Source organism: Babesia bigemina (assembly GCF_000981445.1).
Source record: "Babesia bigemina genome assembly Bbig001, chromosome : IV".
Taxonomy (NCBI): Eukaryota; Apicomplexa; class Aconoidasida; order Piroplasmida; family Babesiidae; genus Babesia; species Babesia bigemina.
The window spans coordinates 358,855-377,485 of NC_027219.1; the positions used below are offsets into that span (position 1 = coordinate 358,855).

At 48.3% G+C, this 18,631-nt stretch overlaps 11 protein-coding genes across 11 annotated transcripts; 7 read left to right on the plus strand and 4 right to left on the minus strand.

Annotated features, from left to right (window-relative positions):
- Positions 1–275: 275 nt before the first annotated feature.
- On the plus strand, positions 276–2,367 carry BBBOND_0401570 (-U3 small nucleolar RNA-associated protein 25; the record flags this gene model as incomplete). The annotated part of the gene is made up of 4 exons (XM_012914397.1): positions 276–1,016; positions 1,056–1,777; positions 1,816–1,916; positions 2,099–2,367. The coding sequence occupies 4 exons, from the start codon at positions 276–278 to the stop codon at positions 2,365–2,367; spliced, it is 1,833 nt and encodes a 610-aa protein (XP_012769851.1).
- A 532-nt stretch (positions 2,368–2,899) lies between these two features.
- BBBOND_0401580 (hypothetical protein, conserved) lies at positions 2,900–4,381 on the plus strand (the record flags this gene model as incomplete). Its single annotated transcript, XM_012914398.1, has 2 exons — positions 2,900–3,031; positions 3,656–4,381. 2 exons carry the CDS (start codon positions 2,900–2,902, stop codon positions 4,379–4,381), a joined length of 858 nt encoding a protein of 285 aa, XP_012769852.1.
- A 239-nt stretch (positions 4,382–4,620) lies between these two features.
- Positions 4,621–5,081, minus strand: BBBOND_0401590 (hypothetical protein, conserved; the record flags this gene model as incomplete). The annotated part of the gene is made up of 4 exons (XM_012914399.1): positions 4,621–4,731; positions 4,766–4,843; positions 4,880–4,913; positions 4,948–5,081. 4 exons carry the CDS (start codon positions 5,079–5,081, stop codon positions 4,621–4,623), a joined length of 357 nt encoding a protein of 118 aa, XP_012769853.1.
- A 1,297-nt stretch (positions 5,082–6,378) lies between these two features.
- BBBOND_0401600 (hypothetical protein) lies at positions 6,379–6,819 on the minus strand (the record flags this gene model as incomplete). Its single annotated transcript, XM_012914400.1, has 1 exon — positions 6,379–6,819. One exon carries the CDS (start codon positions 6,817–6,819, stop codon positions 6,379–6,381), a length of 441 nt encoding a protein of 146 aa, XP_012769854.1.
- Positions 6,820–7,585: 766 nt separating this feature from the next.
- BBBOND_0401610 (hypothetical protein) lies at positions 7,586–8,839 on the plus strand (the record flags this gene model as incomplete). Its single annotated transcript, XM_012914401.1, has 1 exon — positions 7,586–8,839. The coding sequence occupies one exon, from the start codon at positions 7,586–7,588 to the stop codon at positions 8,837–8,839; it is 1,254 nt and encodes a 417-aa protein (XP_012769855.1).
- Positions 8,840–10,685: 1,846 nt separating this feature from the next.
- Positions 10,686–12,042, plus strand: BBBOND_0401620 (cyclin 4, putative; the record flags this gene model as incomplete). Its single annotated transcript, XM_012914402.1, has 6 exons — positions 10,686–10,790; positions 10,828–10,932; positions 10,969–11,106; positions 11,142–11,335; positions 11,402–11,498; positions 11,539–12,042. The coding sequence occupies 6 exons, from the start codon at positions 10,686–10,688 to the stop codon at positions 12,040–12,042; spliced, it is 1,143 nt and encodes a 380-aa protein (XP_012769856.1).
- Positions 12,043–12,338: 296 nt separating this feature from the next.
- BBBOND_0401630 (ras-related protein Rab11A, putative) lies at positions 12,339–12,974 on the minus strand (the record flags this gene model as incomplete). The annotated part of the gene is made up of 1 exon (XM_012914403.1): positions 12,339–12,974. The coding sequence occupies one exon, from the start codon at positions 12,972–12,974 to the stop codon at positions 12,339–12,341; it is 636 nt and encodes a 211-aa protein (XP_012769857.1).
- Positions 12,975–13,487: 513 nt separating this feature from the next.
- On the plus strand, positions 13,488–13,694 carry BBBOND_0401640 (hypothetical protein; the record flags this gene model as incomplete). The annotated part of the gene is made up of 1 exon (XM_012914404.1): positions 13,488–13,694. One exon carries the CDS (start codon positions 13,488–13,490, stop codon positions 13,692–13,694), a length of 207 nt encoding a protein of 68 aa, XP_012769858.1.
- A 460-nt stretch (positions 13,695–14,154) lies between these two features.
- On the plus strand, positions 14,155–14,562 carry BBBOND_0401650 (30S ribosomal protein S8, putative; the record flags this gene model as incomplete). The annotated part of the gene is made up of 2 exons (XM_012914405.1): positions 14,155–14,319; positions 14,356–14,562. 2 exons carry the CDS (start codon positions 14,155–14,157, stop codon positions 14,560–14,562), a joined length of 372 nt encoding a protein of 123 aa, XP_012769859.1.
- Positions 14,563–15,307: 745 nt separating this feature from the next.
- Positions 15,308–17,071, plus strand: BBBOND_0401660 (MIF4G/MA3 domains containing protein, putative; the record flags this gene model as incomplete). The annotated part of the gene is made up of 1 exon (XM_012914406.1): positions 15,308–17,071. One exon carries the CDS (start codon positions 15,308–15,310, stop codon positions 17,069–17,071), a length of 1,764 nt encoding a protein of 587 aa, XP_012769860.1.
- A 276-nt stretch (positions 17,072–17,347) lies between these two features.
- Positions 17,348–18,310, minus strand: BBBOND_0401670 (RNA binding motif containing protein, putative; the record flags this gene model as incomplete). The annotated part of the gene is made up of 3 exons (XM_012914407.1): positions 17,348–17,992; positions 18,037–18,198; positions 18,233–18,310. 3 exons carry the CDS (start codon positions 18,308–18,310, stop codon positions 17,348–17,350), a joined length of 885 nt encoding a protein of 294 aa, XP_012769861.1.
- Between the last annotated feature and the right edge of the window lie 321 nt (positions 18,311–18,631).

Below are 18,631 nucleotides of genomic sequence, written 5' to 3' on the forward strand. Positions count from 1 at the left end.
AGAATCCAAGGCGCCACTCCCGGATATGCTTCACCTCTACTAGGCCAGTGAAAACATTACGGTTGAATAAGATCCGTTATCAGTTACATACACATTTCTTCAACATAATGGTATTGTGTGTTTGAGCTGCTGAGGTGTCTTCTATACCCACGTTTAGCCTCTTCGTTCATCTCTCATGTGCCCGCGGCTGGGGAGTGCGGCTTGACCGTTGAAAACACGTTGCTTCCACTACATCGCATCGCTGGATTGTATATGGGTGTAACTGGTCGTAGGCAATGGAAGGTGACGATTCGGAGTCCGAGCCGCCGTCGGCCTTTGAGCATCTGCTTCAGGTGCTCGGAAAAAGATCGCGGTCGGATAAGCGACGCAAAATAACAAAATCAGATAGCAATGTAGATAATATTGCTAAAATTCTGTCGGATTCATTCGATGCAGACGCAGAATCCGAGCCTGAAGAGGTGTCTGAAGAGTCCTCCGACGGCATCTGTCTCGACGCATTTGATTCCTTCAATATGGGATATGACGACTACCTCAGGGCCACGGAGCCCATCACTGCAACATCGCCCATACCGATACCTTTCTTCAAAAGCTGCCAGTTTAAGTTTTTGACGCCTATTCTACAGCAGGTGCTGAAATCCAAAGTGTTGCCAAGGGTGGTGTCGGGTATAAATTCATTCGGATTTCACGAGGCGTTGCAGAGGAAGATTACGAAGCTGCATAAAAAGGCGCGTTCAGGTGGATGGATGCCGAAGGATCGCAGTCGCCTGCGTTACTTCTTCAATTGCATGAACAGTTATCTCGACGTGTTTTATGCTGGGTGCAAAGTTACAGACGTCTCGTCTATGCGTTTTCTCATGGCACTACACGCGGCAAACCACATATGCAAAAGCGTGACGTCAACAGTTGAGCAGTCTCACGGTTTTACTAGGCCGCGTGTGTTATACATCTGTGGTCTGAAGTGCATGGCACGTGATTTTATCCAACACCTTGTGACGCTTCTATCCGTGAAAAAGGGGGTATGTAATCGTATTATTACTGTGTAATGTTGGTCGCAGGACCCCAAGGTAGAGAAGTTCTACGAGGAGTATGACCTTCCTGAAGAGGACACTGCAGCCCAAGTGTCAAGCTTCAGCAAAACGCATAAATCACTGGACTACGTCGAAACATTTTCGGGCAATCAGGATGACGCATTTAAGATGGGTTTGAGGTACCAAGGTGGGATGCTGCATCTATACACGCCATTTTACACTAGTGACATTATAGTCACCTCGCCTCTGGGCATCAAGATAATGCTACAGGAGGATGAAGAGTACGATTTTCTGTCTAGCATTGAGGTGTTGCTAATTGACCGCATGGATGTGCTGAAGTTTCAGAATTGGCAGTTCTTTATCGAAGTATTTGAGAAGCTTAATCGGCCTCTAAAGAAGTGGCGTGATGCTGACCTCAGCCGCCTACGCGTATCGACAATCGACGGTCAGAGCGAAGTTTACCGCCAGACTGTTGGTCTATCTTGTACCCAGCACTTTGTGTTCAATGCTTTTTTCAAGCGTCTCGTTAACCGTCGAGGTTTTATAAAGCTAGCATCCGTGCCAACACAGGACTTTGTGCTCTTGGGATCACAGCTGCGAGTAAAGCAGCTATTCATTAAAGTGGCTGCATCCAGTGTGACTGACGCGGATGGATCGCTCTTGAATTATTTCCTGAAGAACATGCTAAACAGCATCCAGGGGATCGGGGGAGTCTTGGTGGTACTAGGTGACTATACGCACTTTCTGCGGTTAGTTCAACATTTACAGGGTTAATATGTGGCTACAGGGTAAAAAAGGAGCTGAAAATGGCCAATTTTGAATACCTCCCCTGTCATGAGTCGAATTCAAGCAAACAAATGCTATTTGCTCGTCAGCAGTTTCAAGCTGGTAAGTTTGCTGTATGGGCGTTTGTATTGTGTTTCATTATTTTGGGGAACGCCACAGCCACCTAAGCCATGCTCTGTTGTTTGATACGCGATTTGTAGTGTCGTAGCGTTTCGCCACTGTTGTTATATCCGAAACTGAGGAGTTAGCGTCGCGTTAATATGAGTTGCTAACGCAGCATACAGGGAAAACGCCCGTTGTTTTGACAACGTCACGTTTGCTTTTCTTTAAGCGGTACGTGATCAAGGGAACATGCCGCGTGCTTTTCGTCGTCCCACCGGACTACCCAGAGATCTACCGCGAAGCTTTCAGAATGCTGGATTTGTCGAAGAATAACGCTTTGGTGACTTTGTACACGCGATTTCATGCTCACCAGCTGGAGCCAATTGTCGGTGCCGCCAAAGTTCACAAGCTAGTGTCCGCTGCTGACACAAAGGTAACAGAGTTTCACTAGAATGTCAATGATGTACATTTTTGTCATTGACATGTTTTACGGCGCAACTTGCGGCAACGGTCGGATCCGCCCATTCAGCTCTACACGCTAGAGTTATTTGGCTGTCGCTGTTACTGGATCTTGACCTGTCCGCTTGGTTTAAACTAATACAAATGTACGTTTACATCCATCCACAACATCGCATTGATGCGCCTTGCAGTTGTTGCCGGCGATGCGGTGTTTAATCTCAGTACCCGTACGGTTTGGTATTATTCCGGCAGTGACTCGTTAAACAAGTTTAGATCCTATTTACCAAAATTATAATACGACAATAAATGCTAACGATCGCTATCGCTTTTTGCCTGGTGGCGTACTGTTGCTGTTCACGCGCCGCAGCCAGCCGCGCCAATGTGGTGTCATTGCCAAATACCATCCGATCATTATTAACGCCAAGTCGTTAACGTAGTCATGAATTGTTAGTCACATATGTGAGCGGTGACGGCACTGCCGCGATACACAGGTCCTTTGCTTACTGGCTTCGTTGCGTATAAATATGGCGAGCATAGAGGAGAGCGTTTACTTTTGCCACATATGCAGCAGCCTGCGGTCAGATTCCCAGGTCACTCCTACTTCTACTGGAGATATATGCTGTTTGGTTTGCAACAATGAGGGTTTCGTCGAGAAGGTAGGTCTGGCGCCCGTTGGCGTTACGAGTTACACGTTTGGGTATTCAGTTCGTTCATGATACATTGCGTCGCATGTATACATGGATAATATGCATTTTAAACGTAGTAGTCTTTGTATGTTTTGCTCTGTTTTGGGGCTTCGACGGTGCTGTGGCCACTGGCAATCGTACCAATGGCTTCGTGCCGTTGACTCGTTTTTCGTATCTCCGATTATAGCGTACTGTGTAACTAAAGCTACGATGTTATGAGCACTGGCCTGGTCTATGTGCCCGTTTTCCCTTTCGCCAAGTGTCGTGTTCCCGCATTGTTGGTATCTTCGCAATATTGTTGCTTTACGGGGTTGCGTTGAGTGCATCAGCAAGCTTTTGCGCAGTGCCGTATTAACATGAACGAAATATGTTCACACTCATCTGTTTCATACGCCTGAGTGCTTATATCACCCCAAATGCTAATGTTTATGACAGATGACGTCCCGTCGTCCTGCAAGCTCCATTCCCGGGTATCGAGGATTTGAAACGGCGTCTGGTCGGAGATTTCAGTTCTCATCCGCAAATAGGTCTCTAGACGACTCTGCTGACCTCTTTTCTGCTGCGTTAGGCATGCCGCTGGGCAACTTTGTTCAGGGGGTCTTCCAAAATGCGCTTGGTCCGGGACGTCAGGGATCTAGCGTTACAATCCGCAGCAATGTGGACGGTGGTAGTAACTCTGTTGCTTCTTCAAACCTTGATGATGGCAGGGCTGCAGCGGCTCCCGAAGGTGAGGGCAGCGCAGGTAGGCCCGAGCAATCAATTCCCGACATACCAATCGAGCTCTTCCGCAGCATTCTACAAAATCCTTTCGACATTCATGCAATGAACCAGATTTTGTATTACGTAATGGAGAACAATTCCAACCGACAAGGTCCCCCGCCTGCGGCGAAGAGGATCCTCGAAACCTTAGACACCGACACGCTTGACGAGGAACAAGCGAAGAAGCTGGAGACATGTGCGATCTGCACGGAGGATTTCGTGGCAGGTGACAAGATTCATTGGCTTAGCAAGGACCGCACTCTCTGTGGCCATGGTTTCCATGTCGATTGCATTGTGCCTTGGCTAAAGCAGCACAATTCATGCCCCGTATGCCGCTATGAACTGCCTACTGATGACGCAAATTACAACCGGCAGCGCGAGGATCTCCGTTCACGCTTACTAGAAGAGGTGCAGAGGCATGTAGACTCTACGTCACAACCCAATAGCGGCCGCCAGTCATCAGCCGACGAAAGCGCACCTGATGACTCCGCGCCGCAGGGACGCAGGTCAAGGTACGCAGGTGGACGTCTGATACACGACCATAACTGCCGTGTGCAATGAAATCGTTGCGTCGTTCGAATTTTTTAATCAATATGTTACCTATCGGCTGCTTACAAAAGATGGGCCGCTCCGGGAATCGAACCCGGGACCTCTCGCACCCAAAGCGAGAATCATACCACTAGACTAAGCGGCCTACCCTAGTATGGCCATTTCACGTGCCACTATGTAAATATGTATACCTTAAGATCATTCGCACGGCCGTTTGATATTTGTATGTCGAGGTTGTTTAATTAAACTTTTTAAAGATTTAACATGTTGTACTCATGTGACTTAGCTTGCGAACGCCATGCCCATACAAAAAAAGAAGGGTGTTTCTTAATAGTTCTCCTCTCTGACGTTTCTTCGGCGATCTGGGCGTCATGATTCCGTAGATGGCTGACTTACAAGCAGACACTCGTCGCGGATGAGGTTGTTGATGAGTTTGCCATACACTAGCTGTAGCTTGCTTGCACTTGACTGTGTCTACGAACTAATGATTGACACGTGTGATATACACACCTGACACAGCAGTCCTCGAAAATGATCGAGATACCTGAAATGTATAACATATATAAGCGACACCGTACCAATTTACAACCTTCCTCTCATCGCATGTTTCGTTGGAGCAGTGTCTCATGAGATACTTTCCAACGTAGTACGCGAAATGGACGTACGCATCAAAATCAACCGCGAAATTGCTCGCTACATTTATCTGACTCATACTCCAAAAGGTAGCTTTAAAGCGCTGGGAAATAACAGCCAATATCAATATTTCATCCAAACAGAGCACCACGACCAAATACCACTACATCCACCGCGGGCTGCTCGCGTAGCAACGGGCTGCTCCGGGAATCGAACCCGGGACCTCTCGCACCCGAAGCGAGAATCATACCACTAGACCAAGCAGCCACTGTCTTGGTGCGACATAAATATTACTACACTACGATAAAGCAGAACTCGCTATGTCTAACATTGCAGGCATTACCGTTAATTAAACATATATCATCTGTGTCCTGGTCTGAGGTATGGATGTTTACTCATAATAATACAATCACATCGTACCCCCAATTAACACCTCTCATGGTTTTGAGAGCTACGATCGATTATTGTACATAAGAGGGTTAACGGGGTCTTATGGTTTCGCGGGTCGGGAAAACTAAACGCTGGGTACTCGTCAACCGGCGTGTAAAATTAGCTACTGTCACAATTTAAGCAGTTATGTATTGCAATGACTATACAAGTCTAAAATATCATCGCCATCCGTTGTTACTGTCTTTTCTTTGGCATAACCTGAGGTTAATGCCCGCTATTAGCACAAAAATCATACATTCCCTTATCTATGGTGTGAACAATGTGCTTATACAGAAGGTATCTCATATGTATATCTTCATTAACGGAACGGAGCGGTCACAATATGCTACAGATGGGTCCACGCCATGCAAATGTATGGTCGATGGTTGATATTGCATACCACAACCTGCACTTCTGTGTTCTCCGTGTGACACATAAAAGTCACGCAATATCCCATCTAGTTCGCGTGAACGTGTAGAGAGTAAATGAAGCCGTACCTAAATGCCTTCCGACCCATATTGTAAGGTGGCGGCGCAATGACAAGTTAGGTGATAATTAACATTAGTGACGTTTCAGTGTCTAGTAATTTGTCCCATATATTACATAATGCTACGTTTAAGTGGCGTTGCCGATTCTGTAAATTGCGAACATTCCTATTCACGCCTATGCCTAACCTTGTTGATATTGGAGCACCCACAACGCCACACCGGTGTTATTGGACGTAATCTCGCATAGTGCTCCCAACTGCGATTATGGTCATTCACACACGTCACACACAATTTCTGTAATACAGTAACACTGCGACTAGTGATAATACGAGAATCCACACTTTCTAGCCCAATGGAAATGGGCCGCCACAGCAATATACATATCAACATATGCAGAAACATCGACAATCAACATCAATTGACTTGTGCTATTCACCGAAATGTAATTCTATGAGTCAATCAATACTTGTAGTAGTAGTTCTCGATCTGCAATGTGGATAAAACGATGCCCTTAATAGTGACGCACCGGCACTCCAACGGCGGGGTCTGGCTCAGAGTCTCCCCGGGTCCTACGAGTTCGCTGTTGAACTTCAGTGTGACAAAGTGATTGGAATGTGACGCTACCAAAGACTGGCTGATGTCACTCAAGCTCTTCACTTCATCTTCAACGTAAACTTGGTTGAAGCAACCGGGTGGGTCCAGGAGGTACGGTACTGGGCAGTAGAAAGCCGCTTTGCGTGCGGCCTGCAAATCGATCTTGCACCCGATTTCCTGCCCTTCCGCATTGTAGAGTTTGGGTGTTTCGGGCTTGAACAACTCAGCGGACCCGTAGGTAACTCCGCAGCCTTGCAGGTAAGGGTCTGTGACCACTACAGCAACTAGATGGCGTAAATCACGCATCTCACACCTACAGTATGATGCGATATCCCGATGATCTCGAAAACTGACCCAATCCAGACAGCCGCATCGCACAGTGTGCACTCTGGAACAAAAATTAATTCGGCCGCAGACCAGGTATAGCCAGTAACATTACACAAATTGCACAATGCCTTTTTACATGTTCATTTAGTGTTGCAGTGACTTAGTTGCCATTCACCGGTGTAGGCCAATGGTAACAGAGGAATGAGACCCAGTTGGCAAATTTGGGTGTTGGCTCATCCGCCAGGTGAGTGGGTGGTTAGATGAGGTGAATTGGCGTACACGTGTCACCCTATAAGTATTGGACCTTGTCTGGGTGTACTCATCAGCCACAAACACTTATGGTCAAGCCTTTGGTAAGACTTGAAATCGTAACCCCAAACTGCACCCCCTAGCAGAGCCTTTGAGGGGCGCCCCGCAAACATGGCTCCCCACTTATTCGTTACCCCGCAAGAGTTGCAACGAGCGTGCACACAATGCCAGTCTATGTCGGGTATCCACATTTTCAGAGTTTGAGTGGAAGTGACTGCAATTTGATGGAGATTATGCTGGCACCATAACCAGTCATAGTTTAGTTAACCGTGATTAGCAAGCACGTGCAGGAGCAGCCAGCATTGAAAGCAGGCTTAAGAGAGCGCGTCTTGAGAGCAGCCGAGTTGTGTATCTCTACCTGAAGACGGTACTTTGAGGTTCAGGTGCACTGCTAATTTTGGTCCGCCGCACTGCTTTTGAATCCGTCACGTGCAAGATGGCAGTGTCAGCAGCAGAGAATGAACAAAACTATCAGGCAGTGAGTGATTCTACGGACTGCAATAGTCATGCGAAACACGACGAGGATGAGAATTACGACGAGGATGGGAATGATGGAATGCTGATGGATATTAGCGAAATGAAGGCAACGCTGAAGGATATGAGGGAAATGATGGAGTCGCTGAAGGATATGAGGGAAATGATGGCGTCGCTGAAGGATAATAGGGAAACGAAGGAGATAGCTGAGACGATTAAATCGTTACTAGACTTGTTGCAGCGTGGCGCGTTACACAAAGACGTCGTTGCTCCATGCGTGTTGAAAACGCCACATCCGGATGGTGGAGCAGGGACCTCACCGTCCGGTGGCGGTCAACAGCAGTTGTGTTCTGCTCCTCCGCAATCACAACATGCCAGTTCACAAGCTCAGTCGGTAAACATACCCGAAACTTGTGTGGTTAAAAAATCGCCTAATTTAACGGCCCATCAACAAGTGGTGTACAATTCGCTGATGTATGTCCCTCGCAACTTCAAGGAGGCTGTTGACTGGTTGATAGCCGTGAGGGGAGACGATGCTGAGCGCAACTTGGCAACATTGGGCGCGGCGATTTACGATTTATACGTACATATGTCAGGCAGATCCACAGAGTGGTCAAATCTAGATAAAGCCATACGCTTTTCTATAGACTTCTTAGAGCAAGAGAAGCTTAAAAAGCATCTGTATGTAAAGATGATTCTAGCCATACTGAGTTATCGTGTGAATATAACACCCAATGTACTAACTAATATCATTGTTTCCGCATACGATACGGAGAACCAGAGGTTTTTACACAAAAACGGTCTCACTGCTGACACCATCGCAGAAAAGCTATGTTACGTCGTGGATGCTTGTGCGGAGTTCCTGGGAAGAATAAAGAACCGCAGTCACTACAACTCTGCTTACAGTCCGCAGGCGACGTGGGATGCGTTATTTTCGGCTCATCCGGAAACTGGCGCAGTAATCTTCGTGGGTATTGCGCCTATGTTAGTTGCAGGCTTATTATCTTTGAGATCAGCTTCTTTAGCTGGGAAATTGAAATCGTCGCCGTTAATTGCGTCTAAGCGTATGCAGGAGTTAATACAAGCCTTGGGTTACGTAGAGCCACAACTCTGCGCTGGCATGACGGCTTCGTATGTCGGCCGTGCTTTGGGCGGTTTTACATACGAGACAATTAACTTCATTTTCGACCTCGCTGGCTTCTGGACTTTCTTGTGAGTAGGGCATGCAATAGCTGGATAAGCCGCCACGCATTGCTTCTGAGCCCGCAGCACCAGTGGGTTGGCATCTCTTCAACACTCACGAAACATTCCAAGTTTTTGAAATGCAGTGTTAGCAAGCTTTGTGAATACGGTCTTCATCCACTGCACTGGCGTCAAAAACAACTATGGGCGTTTCGTGAGTCGAGCTCGTGACGCAATTAGACCTGCGTTCATGCAGCTCCATACAACGAAATGTCTGCATACCCAACTCCATGTGGCAACCGACAGTTCACCAACAAAGCCGAGCATTACTTCACATCCCCATGGGCGAACGAGATATCAACAACGCTTTGCAAATACTGCCGTGATACACGTCACGTGAATGCGAAACGCCTTTTCACTTCAAGGCGCATTAACACATAGTTGTATCATCACAGGACAGCTTAATATTTGGTCCTGGTAGCTCCCATGTATCTACATACTGGTATTTCGTGGAGAAAATGCGGGAATGGTGTTACTGCTTATCGATGTTAAATTTCCGTTTTTGAGCTCTGTATCGCCAGCTTGCCATCACAAGTAATATGGTGCTAAACGGCAGGTCAAGTGGGCAATAGCAGTGATGACGAATACATTTGTCAACAGGACAACATGGATCCCGCAACCGGTTTCAGCGTGATGCGTTAGCCCCGCAGAATCGAAAACCGGCCCAAGGCACGTAGCCACATTGCAAGCTATAATATGAGATAACACAATAATAACAAGTAAAATAGAATCATGCATAATTCGTTTCATGTCGGAATTATAGGATGGCTCATTGATGATCAAAACGAAATGTCAACAAATGACTGTAAACATCAAATAAAATAAGAATAGTTACATACATAAATAAATCAATACCATAGCAGGCACACAAGCAGTCTGATTAAGCTTTTACCAATTACTTTACGAATGTGTTTCGAGTTATTTTCTGTTCTATGCGGATACATCCAGTTAGTGCCGCTTTTCGCACTTTCTAGCAGTACATTAATGTCACTAAATCGGCATTTATTGAGATTTACACGCAATCTTATTACAGGGCATATTTTCTGTCATCCATAATGGCATTCGTCTTGTCTGGTAAAACGGGTAGTTCAAAGAGTCATACGCTTCTCATGGTATTATGCCCATCAACAGAATATGCACCAATAGAGCTTACGCTGTTGGTTGGACTCTTTCCCTTTTAGACCCGTCACGGATTCCTCATAATTGTGCCTGTTTTACGTCTATACCAACGCAGTGTATTGTTTGGCATGCCAGATAGCATAAAAAGCTACAGAGGTTTGCACAGAATTCGTAGCATTGTTGGTAAACATGCAGCTCGCTGATGTAGCTAATAATTTGAAGTCTTCTGCAGCGTTAAGTATACGTGTCTTTTGATTCGTTGTTCACCTATTCTGAATTTTAACATCGTTTATGTTTATTATGGTGGCAAAACTTGAAATCATGCTTAATCAGGTGAAACAAACATTGTCATCTACGCCTTGAAAGCAACTCAATCTGCTACGTCACAATAGCTAGACGCAACGAGAACTGTAGGTTAATACTAACGTAATAGAACCGCAGTTGGATAAAGTGAACGTAAATCCCACTTTTGCTTGCAAGTTCCATAACCAGTAAAAGCAGATACAGTGTATGTCACATGCTGTATCAAACATTTGGCCGTTAAGCATAGGTTGCTTGGTCTAGTGGTATGATTCTCGCTTAGGGTGCGAGAGGTCCCGGGTTCGATTCCCGGAGCAACCCATCCTTTTACATTCGAAGAAACCGCTTTTACAGACAAACATAATTGTTAATTATATGAACAATTACAATCGGTTATCTTAATGGAATCTGCGTCCTGCGATGCTGCCGAGGTAGGCAGCAGTGCCACCGTCGTAGACAGCGAAACGGATCGAATATTGCGTAATTATGGCTGCGATTTAATCCAGGTATTTGTTATGATCTATTTAACCGATGTGTCGTCAGAAGGCTGGGATTTTGCTTCAGTTGAACGGTGTAACTATCGCCACTGGACAAACGATTCTACACAAGTTTTATTTCAAGCGTACGCTTCGCGAATTCGACATTCGTGTGGGTACTATATCGCGTTAAGCTCACTTTAACCAGGCGGGATCGGCTAGTGCGTGTTTTTTGGCGGCGAAGCTGGAGGAGAACATGCGCAAGGCGAAGGACGTGGCTCGTGTGTTCGACTACCTGATTAACAACGAAGATGAACGGCGCTGTCCAACAATCCACTTGGACGAGGTGATTGCACTCAAAAGTGTCTCACTAGCTAGCAGATTTTATCGGATGAAATACTACGCATAGAACGAGAAATCCTTGTGGAATTCGGTTTTCGCATGGGAGGACTGCTAGTGTGCCCTCATCGATACATATTGCAATACGTCTTTGCACTTTTCCGCAACGTGGGGGAATATTCGGCTAACGGAGTGAACGACGTTGCTCAGCGCGCCTGGGGTTATTTGAATGACAGGTGGGTACGCATATCTATCCCAGTGCTGGGAAGACATGATATCTGCTTTTATCCATTTCTTTTCAGCATGCGGACGACCTTGTGTTGTACTACAACTCCAAGTGTAATAGCGGTTGGCTGCATTTATATGGCTGCGACGTCACTAGGGATCCCTCTTCATAAGGTTGGTTGCAATTTGCTTCCCGTCTCACAGATCCGTCCAGGTGGATGGATGGTTCGTTGTTTTTGACGTAAAGTGGTCGGACATTGTGATGGTGTGTGAGGAGCTTGAGCGCCTGTATTCTATGGGCCGACCGCGTTATGTGAATCTCAGTGGAGTGAGCTGTGGACCCATTGGGGAGCACACAGGCTCCGACAGCGGAGTGATGGATAAACATGATTCACCCCAAAAAGCAGCTGGGACACGTTGCGGCGAATGCGTCAATACGTACAACTCATCATCCGTTTCTCGTGTTGGAAAATCCGACGCGGAAAACCCTGTAAATGAAACTAGTGACGCGGCTCGTGCCAGCCGAGGGGATAACAGAGAAAACGAACGCTGGTACGACCGATATCGTCACAGCGGAAAGAACGATAGGTACAGCCGTGGGTACCGCCGTTACGAGAGTGATGATGCAAGACGCAACTACTCTCGCGGTCGATCCCACAGAGAGCGGCATTATGACTCATATGACCGGAGCGACTATCGGCGGCGTCGCTACCGTTAGCACGTTATGAGCAATGATATGCACGCTTCTCGTGGACCAGATAACTATCGCAGATATCGTACGCCGATGCTGAAGCCGAAGCTCCACGGAGCCGGACTAGTGTCGCCGCAGCAGACTCGGCTATTGCCCGATTTGTAATAAATAGCAGCAGCTGTGTATTCCGTTTATTAAGGGGGGTTTAGTTAGCAGGCATTGGATGCCAACAGCGGCAGATCGATCCGCACAGCTATATGTAGTCTTACTGTGCATTTTATTGATTAGGGTACATCGTCGGCCGTGAAGTGATTGTCATGAATTCAACAGCACTTCCCTTTCTTCCTTTTGCCGCCTTTGACGCCGAGAACGACCGTGTTCTTCGGCATCTGCGCATCAGTAAGCGAGGCGCCCCCGTCGTCGAATCTCGTGTTCTTATCGCTGATTTTGCTGAGCAATTCCTTAAATGCCACGTCGACGTTTTCGCTGTTCAGACACGACGTCTCGAAGAATATGAGGTCGTTTTCGTTTGCAAATGCCTCTCCATCCTCCTTTGCGACCTCACGCAGGTGAGTGAGGTCGCTTTTGTTTCCGACAAGGCATATAGTGATGTTCGCATCTGCGTAGTCGTGCAACTCCGTGAGCCACTTCGAAACGCTACTGAAGCTCGCCTTGCAGGCAATGTCATAGACTATGATGGCACCCATGGCTCCGCGGTAGTAAGCCGAGGTGATGGCACGGTACCTCTCCTGTCCGGCGGTGTCCCAAATTTGTGCCTTTGCGATTTTTCCGTTGTTGAGCGTGACATTTTTCGTGGCGAACTCGACGCCAATGGTGCTTTTGGAGTCGAGCTTGAAATTGCCCTTTACGAACCTGTCTAAAAGGTTCGACTTACCGACGTTGGAGTCGCCGATGAGAACTATCTTGAAGAGATAGTCATAATTCTGATCCGCCACCATCTTAAATAGCAGAGGTGGTACCTTCAAATATTAAGCGGTGAATCTTGCAAACGTTTTGCTGTTGTGGAGGCCAGCGCACTTCCTGTCGTCTATTGCTGTTTCTGAGCGCATGTGATTTTTGAAAAAACCCCGCAGCAATCACGCAATAGTTCTGGTACTACTCGTTTGCACGCAAATATCGCATCGGTTACGACGTAGGACAACACAAACGCCAGCGCGTGACACCTTGCAATGGTTCGCAGTGCCACTACTGCTGCGTACCTATTCTACCAGCTTACGCGCGCATTCGGTTGAATTGCGCGTTTTGAGGTACAGTCAATTACAAATGTCTAACCATCCGCAATGCGGCTGTACACGGCAGCGGAGCTCCCGCGTCACAAGGGTCGCGTTGCCTTAGTGTACACGCCGTTGCATCAAAGTAGTATCACAGACGCGTCTATAAATTGAGCATCCGAATCACCGTATGAACAGTGCAATAACAAGCCACATAAGCAGACGCGCTCCGTTGGCGGGATGTGCAACGACAGTATTACGGCCTCGGAGAACGATTTTACTCCCCAGCAATACAAATGTAAAATAAAACCACAAATTGACAACTTACTTTATATAGTTTTGAAGGTCTCCGTATCGAGCCGGTGCCGCCTGTTCTTATTGCAGTTGTTAAAGCCGTTTCCTTCGATCCACGTTAGCGCACAGCGAATTATAATAAAAATAAATTGATGCACATACGGTTGCTGCAGTTTCGATTCTCGCGAAAGCTGATTTACTTTCGTATCCTTTCCTTCGAAACACACATCAACTTCGCGGCGGAGAAAGACGCGTAAGCAGCGATATTTCTATCTACATACGCCAGCAACCGGCAACATCGTGTCTTTTGTTTTAGTAAAACTGTGGCGCCGTGATCTACGTCGTACACGGCGTGGTCAACCGTCGTGAGTGGCAGCGGGTGTTAAAGGCTGCTTTACTTGCTGACTATTTCCAATACCATAGACGATACGATACATTGCCATGTCATCAACGGTGTACAAAGTCGACGATCATCACTGTCGCAGAGGCGGCAAGGAGTTTGTCGTGCCGCTAACCCTATATGTCTACTCCCGGTGTCTGGACTCTGACGCCTCTAGAGTCACTGAAAATGCCGCCCTGAAGGTCTTATTCCGCGATGCAGCGGGCTTGTGAGATGGTCGTACCGCTTCTGCGGACGGATGCGGCGAGCCAGTGGTGTCCGTTCCACGCTCTAAATGTGCAGATCTTGCAGCTGTTGCTGAACGAGGGTTTCATCCGTGGATATTCCGTACACGGCGATCGCATAAATATTCTACTTAAGCATTACAAGGGTGCTCCTGTGCGTCTTTCTATTGTGCAGTCTAATTTTGTTTAGGTGATCCGTAACGTGCGTGTGATTTCTAAGCCGAGCCGGGACATCTGGGTGACTCCGCATGAGCTGAAAAGTCGTACGCGTTTCAACACAGGGCTTTGGGTACTGCAGACGTCGTGTGGCGTGGTCTCCCACCGCGATTGCATCCGCATGGGCATTGGCGGCAAGATGTTGTTCGCAGTTAACAACAACTATCAGCACTTCTCATGATTTAACTCGCCACAATGATGCCGAATACAGTTGCAAACATTTCCGTAACTAACGCTGGTGAACAATGATTAGGAGATAGCAACGCTGATGATGTAACGTATACGCGTGTTACCATGCCTGCCGCAAAAAATTTATAACTGCAAAGCTTGCAGTCATGATTGGTTCAACGCGTTTCCGCTACCCAGCAGTGCGGAAACCCTTTTTTAATATAAAGGGCTCCCACCGCCGGTGTTGAGCTTAGGTCTCAGTAGCGGCGATGAATACGCGCCATCTAAGCTAAGACAGACGTGCACCAAACGCTCCGACAGACGTTACACCGTATAAAGTTTGTTATTTGACCCGTATGAAACGGCATCAACAAAGAATCTTTTCGTTAATTTTTAACGCAGAACAAGGCACACAGGTTCACCATTTATGAAAACGTGGTATGTGTCAATAACACAGACGGTTGATAACGAATGAATTTAAAATTTGTATGCAATTCGCGATAATATTTTTGAGCATTTCTTCCGCAGCGCTCTGCCATAGAGCGGTCAGACGCCCCCCGCGACGGCGCATTGGAATCTTCATCGCAACGGCGTATCAGTTGCGCATATTTACATATACGTTAACAACTGCGCTGTCGACTCTGTTTTATATCTTCCATGTAGCGTCTGGTGGTTTATTGTCTACGTCCAAACCTGCGCACCACCTTAAGCCGCCGATGCGAACATCGCCACTACCCATCGGTTGACCTACTGTTAAGATGGGTGAAAGCAGAGAAGACGACAATGTCCCGCCGCGCAGCCCGCCTTCTACGCTGGAACACCGCGAGAGCAAGGTGCGTCGCGTCGGCAGCCGTGAGAATTCACCAGAGCGCGGTATGGACAATGGTCACGTCGGCGCGGACGTTTCAGACGCTCCTGCGTCGCGTACAACCGGCCGCCTGGGTGGAATATACATTCCCCCTTTTAAGCTGGTTGCTCTGCAGCGGGAGGTCGCTGCCGACGGGTCAGTTGCATACCAGCGCCAAGAATGGGAGAAGCTAAAGAAGAAGATCAATGCCGTAGTGAATAAGCTCACCTGTACCAACGTGTCGGATCTCGTTGTTGAGTTGTTGGAGTGCAATCTCATTCGTGGTCGCGGACTGCTGGCTCGCAGCTGGATCCGCGCACAGATGGCATCGCCAGGTTTCACGGACATATATGTCTCCTTCCTGTCTGTGCTGAACTCGAAGTTTCCGGAGATAGGCAACTTGGTTTTGCGCCGCATAATCCTGCAATTCCGCAGGGCATTCCGTAAGAACGACCGCATCCTGTGCCAGACTGTGGCCAAGTCTCTGGCGCACCTGGTGAACTACAGGGTGGCTCATGAAGTTTTGGCGCTGCAGTTTTTGGCCATTCTGTTGGAGAATCCCACGGATGATTCCGTGGATGTCGCAGCGGGTTTTTTGGAGGACGTCGGCAATTTTCTGGTTGATGAAGCTAAACAGGCTCTTGAGGCGATATTCGACCGTTTCAAGCAGATATTAAGTTCAGGCAAAATCGACAAAAAGACCCAGTATACTATCGAGGCGCTGTGGAAGTCCTTCCGCAATAAGTTCGCCGACAAGCCTGCCGTGAGACCTGAACTTGATCTGGTTGAACTCGAGGACCAGATTACGCACGACCTCGACTTTTTAGACGAAACCATAACGTCGGACGAGATGCTTAACGTGTTCCAGCCTGTAGAACCGCAAGTATACACGGAAGAGCAAGAGAAGTGGGAACGCATCCGCAACCAGTTGATGGGTGTTGACGAGTCGGATGCCGGCGGCGCAGAGAGCGACTCTAGCGTCGATTCCGAAGCGGAAGATAATGATGATGGATCAGTCGCAGGTGACGATAATGCGACTGGTGGCGCGACTACGGTCATTCGGGATTCCACCGGCCAAGACTTGGTGAATCTGCGCAAGACCGTGTACCTATGCATAATGTCGTCCCTCAACTACGAGGAGTGCGTTCACAAGTTGCTGAAGCTGAACGTTCGTGAGGGAAGCGAAATAGAGATTTGCACGATGCTTATTGACTGCTGCGCGATGGAGCGCACGTTTCAGTCGTTTTACGCACTGCAGGCGGAACGTTTGTGCAAGTTGCGCATAGTCTACGCGCAGAACTTTCAGGAATGCTTTGCGAAGCAGTACCAGCTGATACACCGCCTGGAAACCGCGAAGTTGCGCAACGTCGCCAAGTTCTTCGCCCACCTCCTTGCCACTGACGCCATAAGTTGGTCGGTGCTCTCTATCATAGTTTTGACCGAATCTGGCACCACGTCAAGTGGGCGCATTTTCGTGAAAATAATGTTGCAGGAACTCTGCCACACGTTGGGAATACGGAGCCTTGGCGAGAAGCTGCACAACGCCGATATTGCGCCTCACCTGACAGGGATTTTCCCGCGTGACAACCCTGCGAACATTCGCTTCGCCATCAACTTCCTGACGGCAATTGGTTTGGAGGCTCTGACTGGCGAGTTGCGCAAGCGCCTCAGGTAGTCCCAGTCGGTCGCACGTTAGTTCCCCCAAAACATCAACGCCACCCGTCGGGACGGATTGAAGCCGCCAAACTAGCACCCATAAACCGCTGAAGGATACGCACCTTTAGCAACAGCCAAATATCATTAAATCGCAACGTAATTCGTTTTTGCTACATCGCCGCCGTTCGCATGCGATACGTGTGACCCGCCTTTGCGCAGATGTCACTGCGTCGGCGTAGCGATTGCGATCTTTTCGCACAGCAAAAGTATCGTACAGAATGTAACCGGGGTCGGGTCACTTAGTGGGCGTGTGCTCCGCCTTTCCGCGGTTGTCTCGCTGCAGCTGGCGTCTGTATTGCTTGCCAGCGGAGGTGTTGCTCCTGATGCTTTCGCTCCGGCCGCCGCAAATGGAAGGACCCCCGCCAGTGTTAGGGTATACGCAATGCTCCTCCCCCTTTTTCAGTTGAACTTTCAGGTACTTGCCTGCTACATTGAACCCGTTCATGCTTTTGATCGCATTCAACGCAGAGAGCGGATTGTCGTAGGAGATGAACCCGAAACCTTTGTTGCGCCCCGCGCTGTCTCGTTGTACCCGTGCGCTCAGCACGGTCCCAAACTGCTGAAAATTCAGTACGAAGTCCGCATCGTCCCATTCGGCAGGCAGGTGGAACACGAAGAGGTTGGATCCTGGAGGTCCGAATAGGGTGTTGCCGACCACCGGCCTAGCCACGGGCACCTGGTGTTCCATCTCCAATGGTCGACGCCACTGCGTCTGTCCAGTGCGCATATTGTAGTAATAGGGGATTCCATCGGCGTTGGTGAACTGCTGCCAATATCCGGCAGCCATCACAGGTCCGCTGTGGGTGCTGCAGGTCGCCTTGAGGCTATCAGGCGGATTCCGTGTCGTCACAACTTGCGCTTTGCACGGCTCTTCCAACCCCTATGAAGCGGTGAATGCGCCAAGCTTAGGTCGCACTATCTTACCTCGAAGTACAACTTGCCATCTATGGCCTCCACGGCGGCTGCGCCATCATCTCGATCTGTGTACGTCGCAAATGCCCAACCGCTGGAGCCTTGGTTTAGGTCAGGCATATAGAACGTTGACGTAAGCCCTCCGAACTTAGAAAGCTCCCACCGAAGTTTTTCCTGCGAGTTTTGACACACCGCTCCTAAGTTTTACCTCAGTGATGGCAGCAGGGATACCTCCGATGAAGATTTTCACATCTTTCCCAAGCGCATAGTTGTACGTGTTCGCCATTTTGTGAAGTACGCTGCCTATCGCGGCAGCAGGTGTGTCTAAGTCCAAGACCCCCTCAAAGCGCTCCCATTCGGCTAGGGTCAGATTCTGCGGCATCGCCACACCGCACAGTCACACATTGGAGCAATGTCCACTTAAAGCACGGAATAATGTGCACACACCTTTGATTGAGTCCTCCATCCACAGCCTTCCACCCTTTTAGACCCCATTGCGCGCGACGTTAGAAACATAACGGTACACACTCGCGCCCATACTGCTGCGTGACACCATTACGGCGGCTGATGTTGCGGAACTGCGCCTTGCAGAGTATAAGCCCCGTCA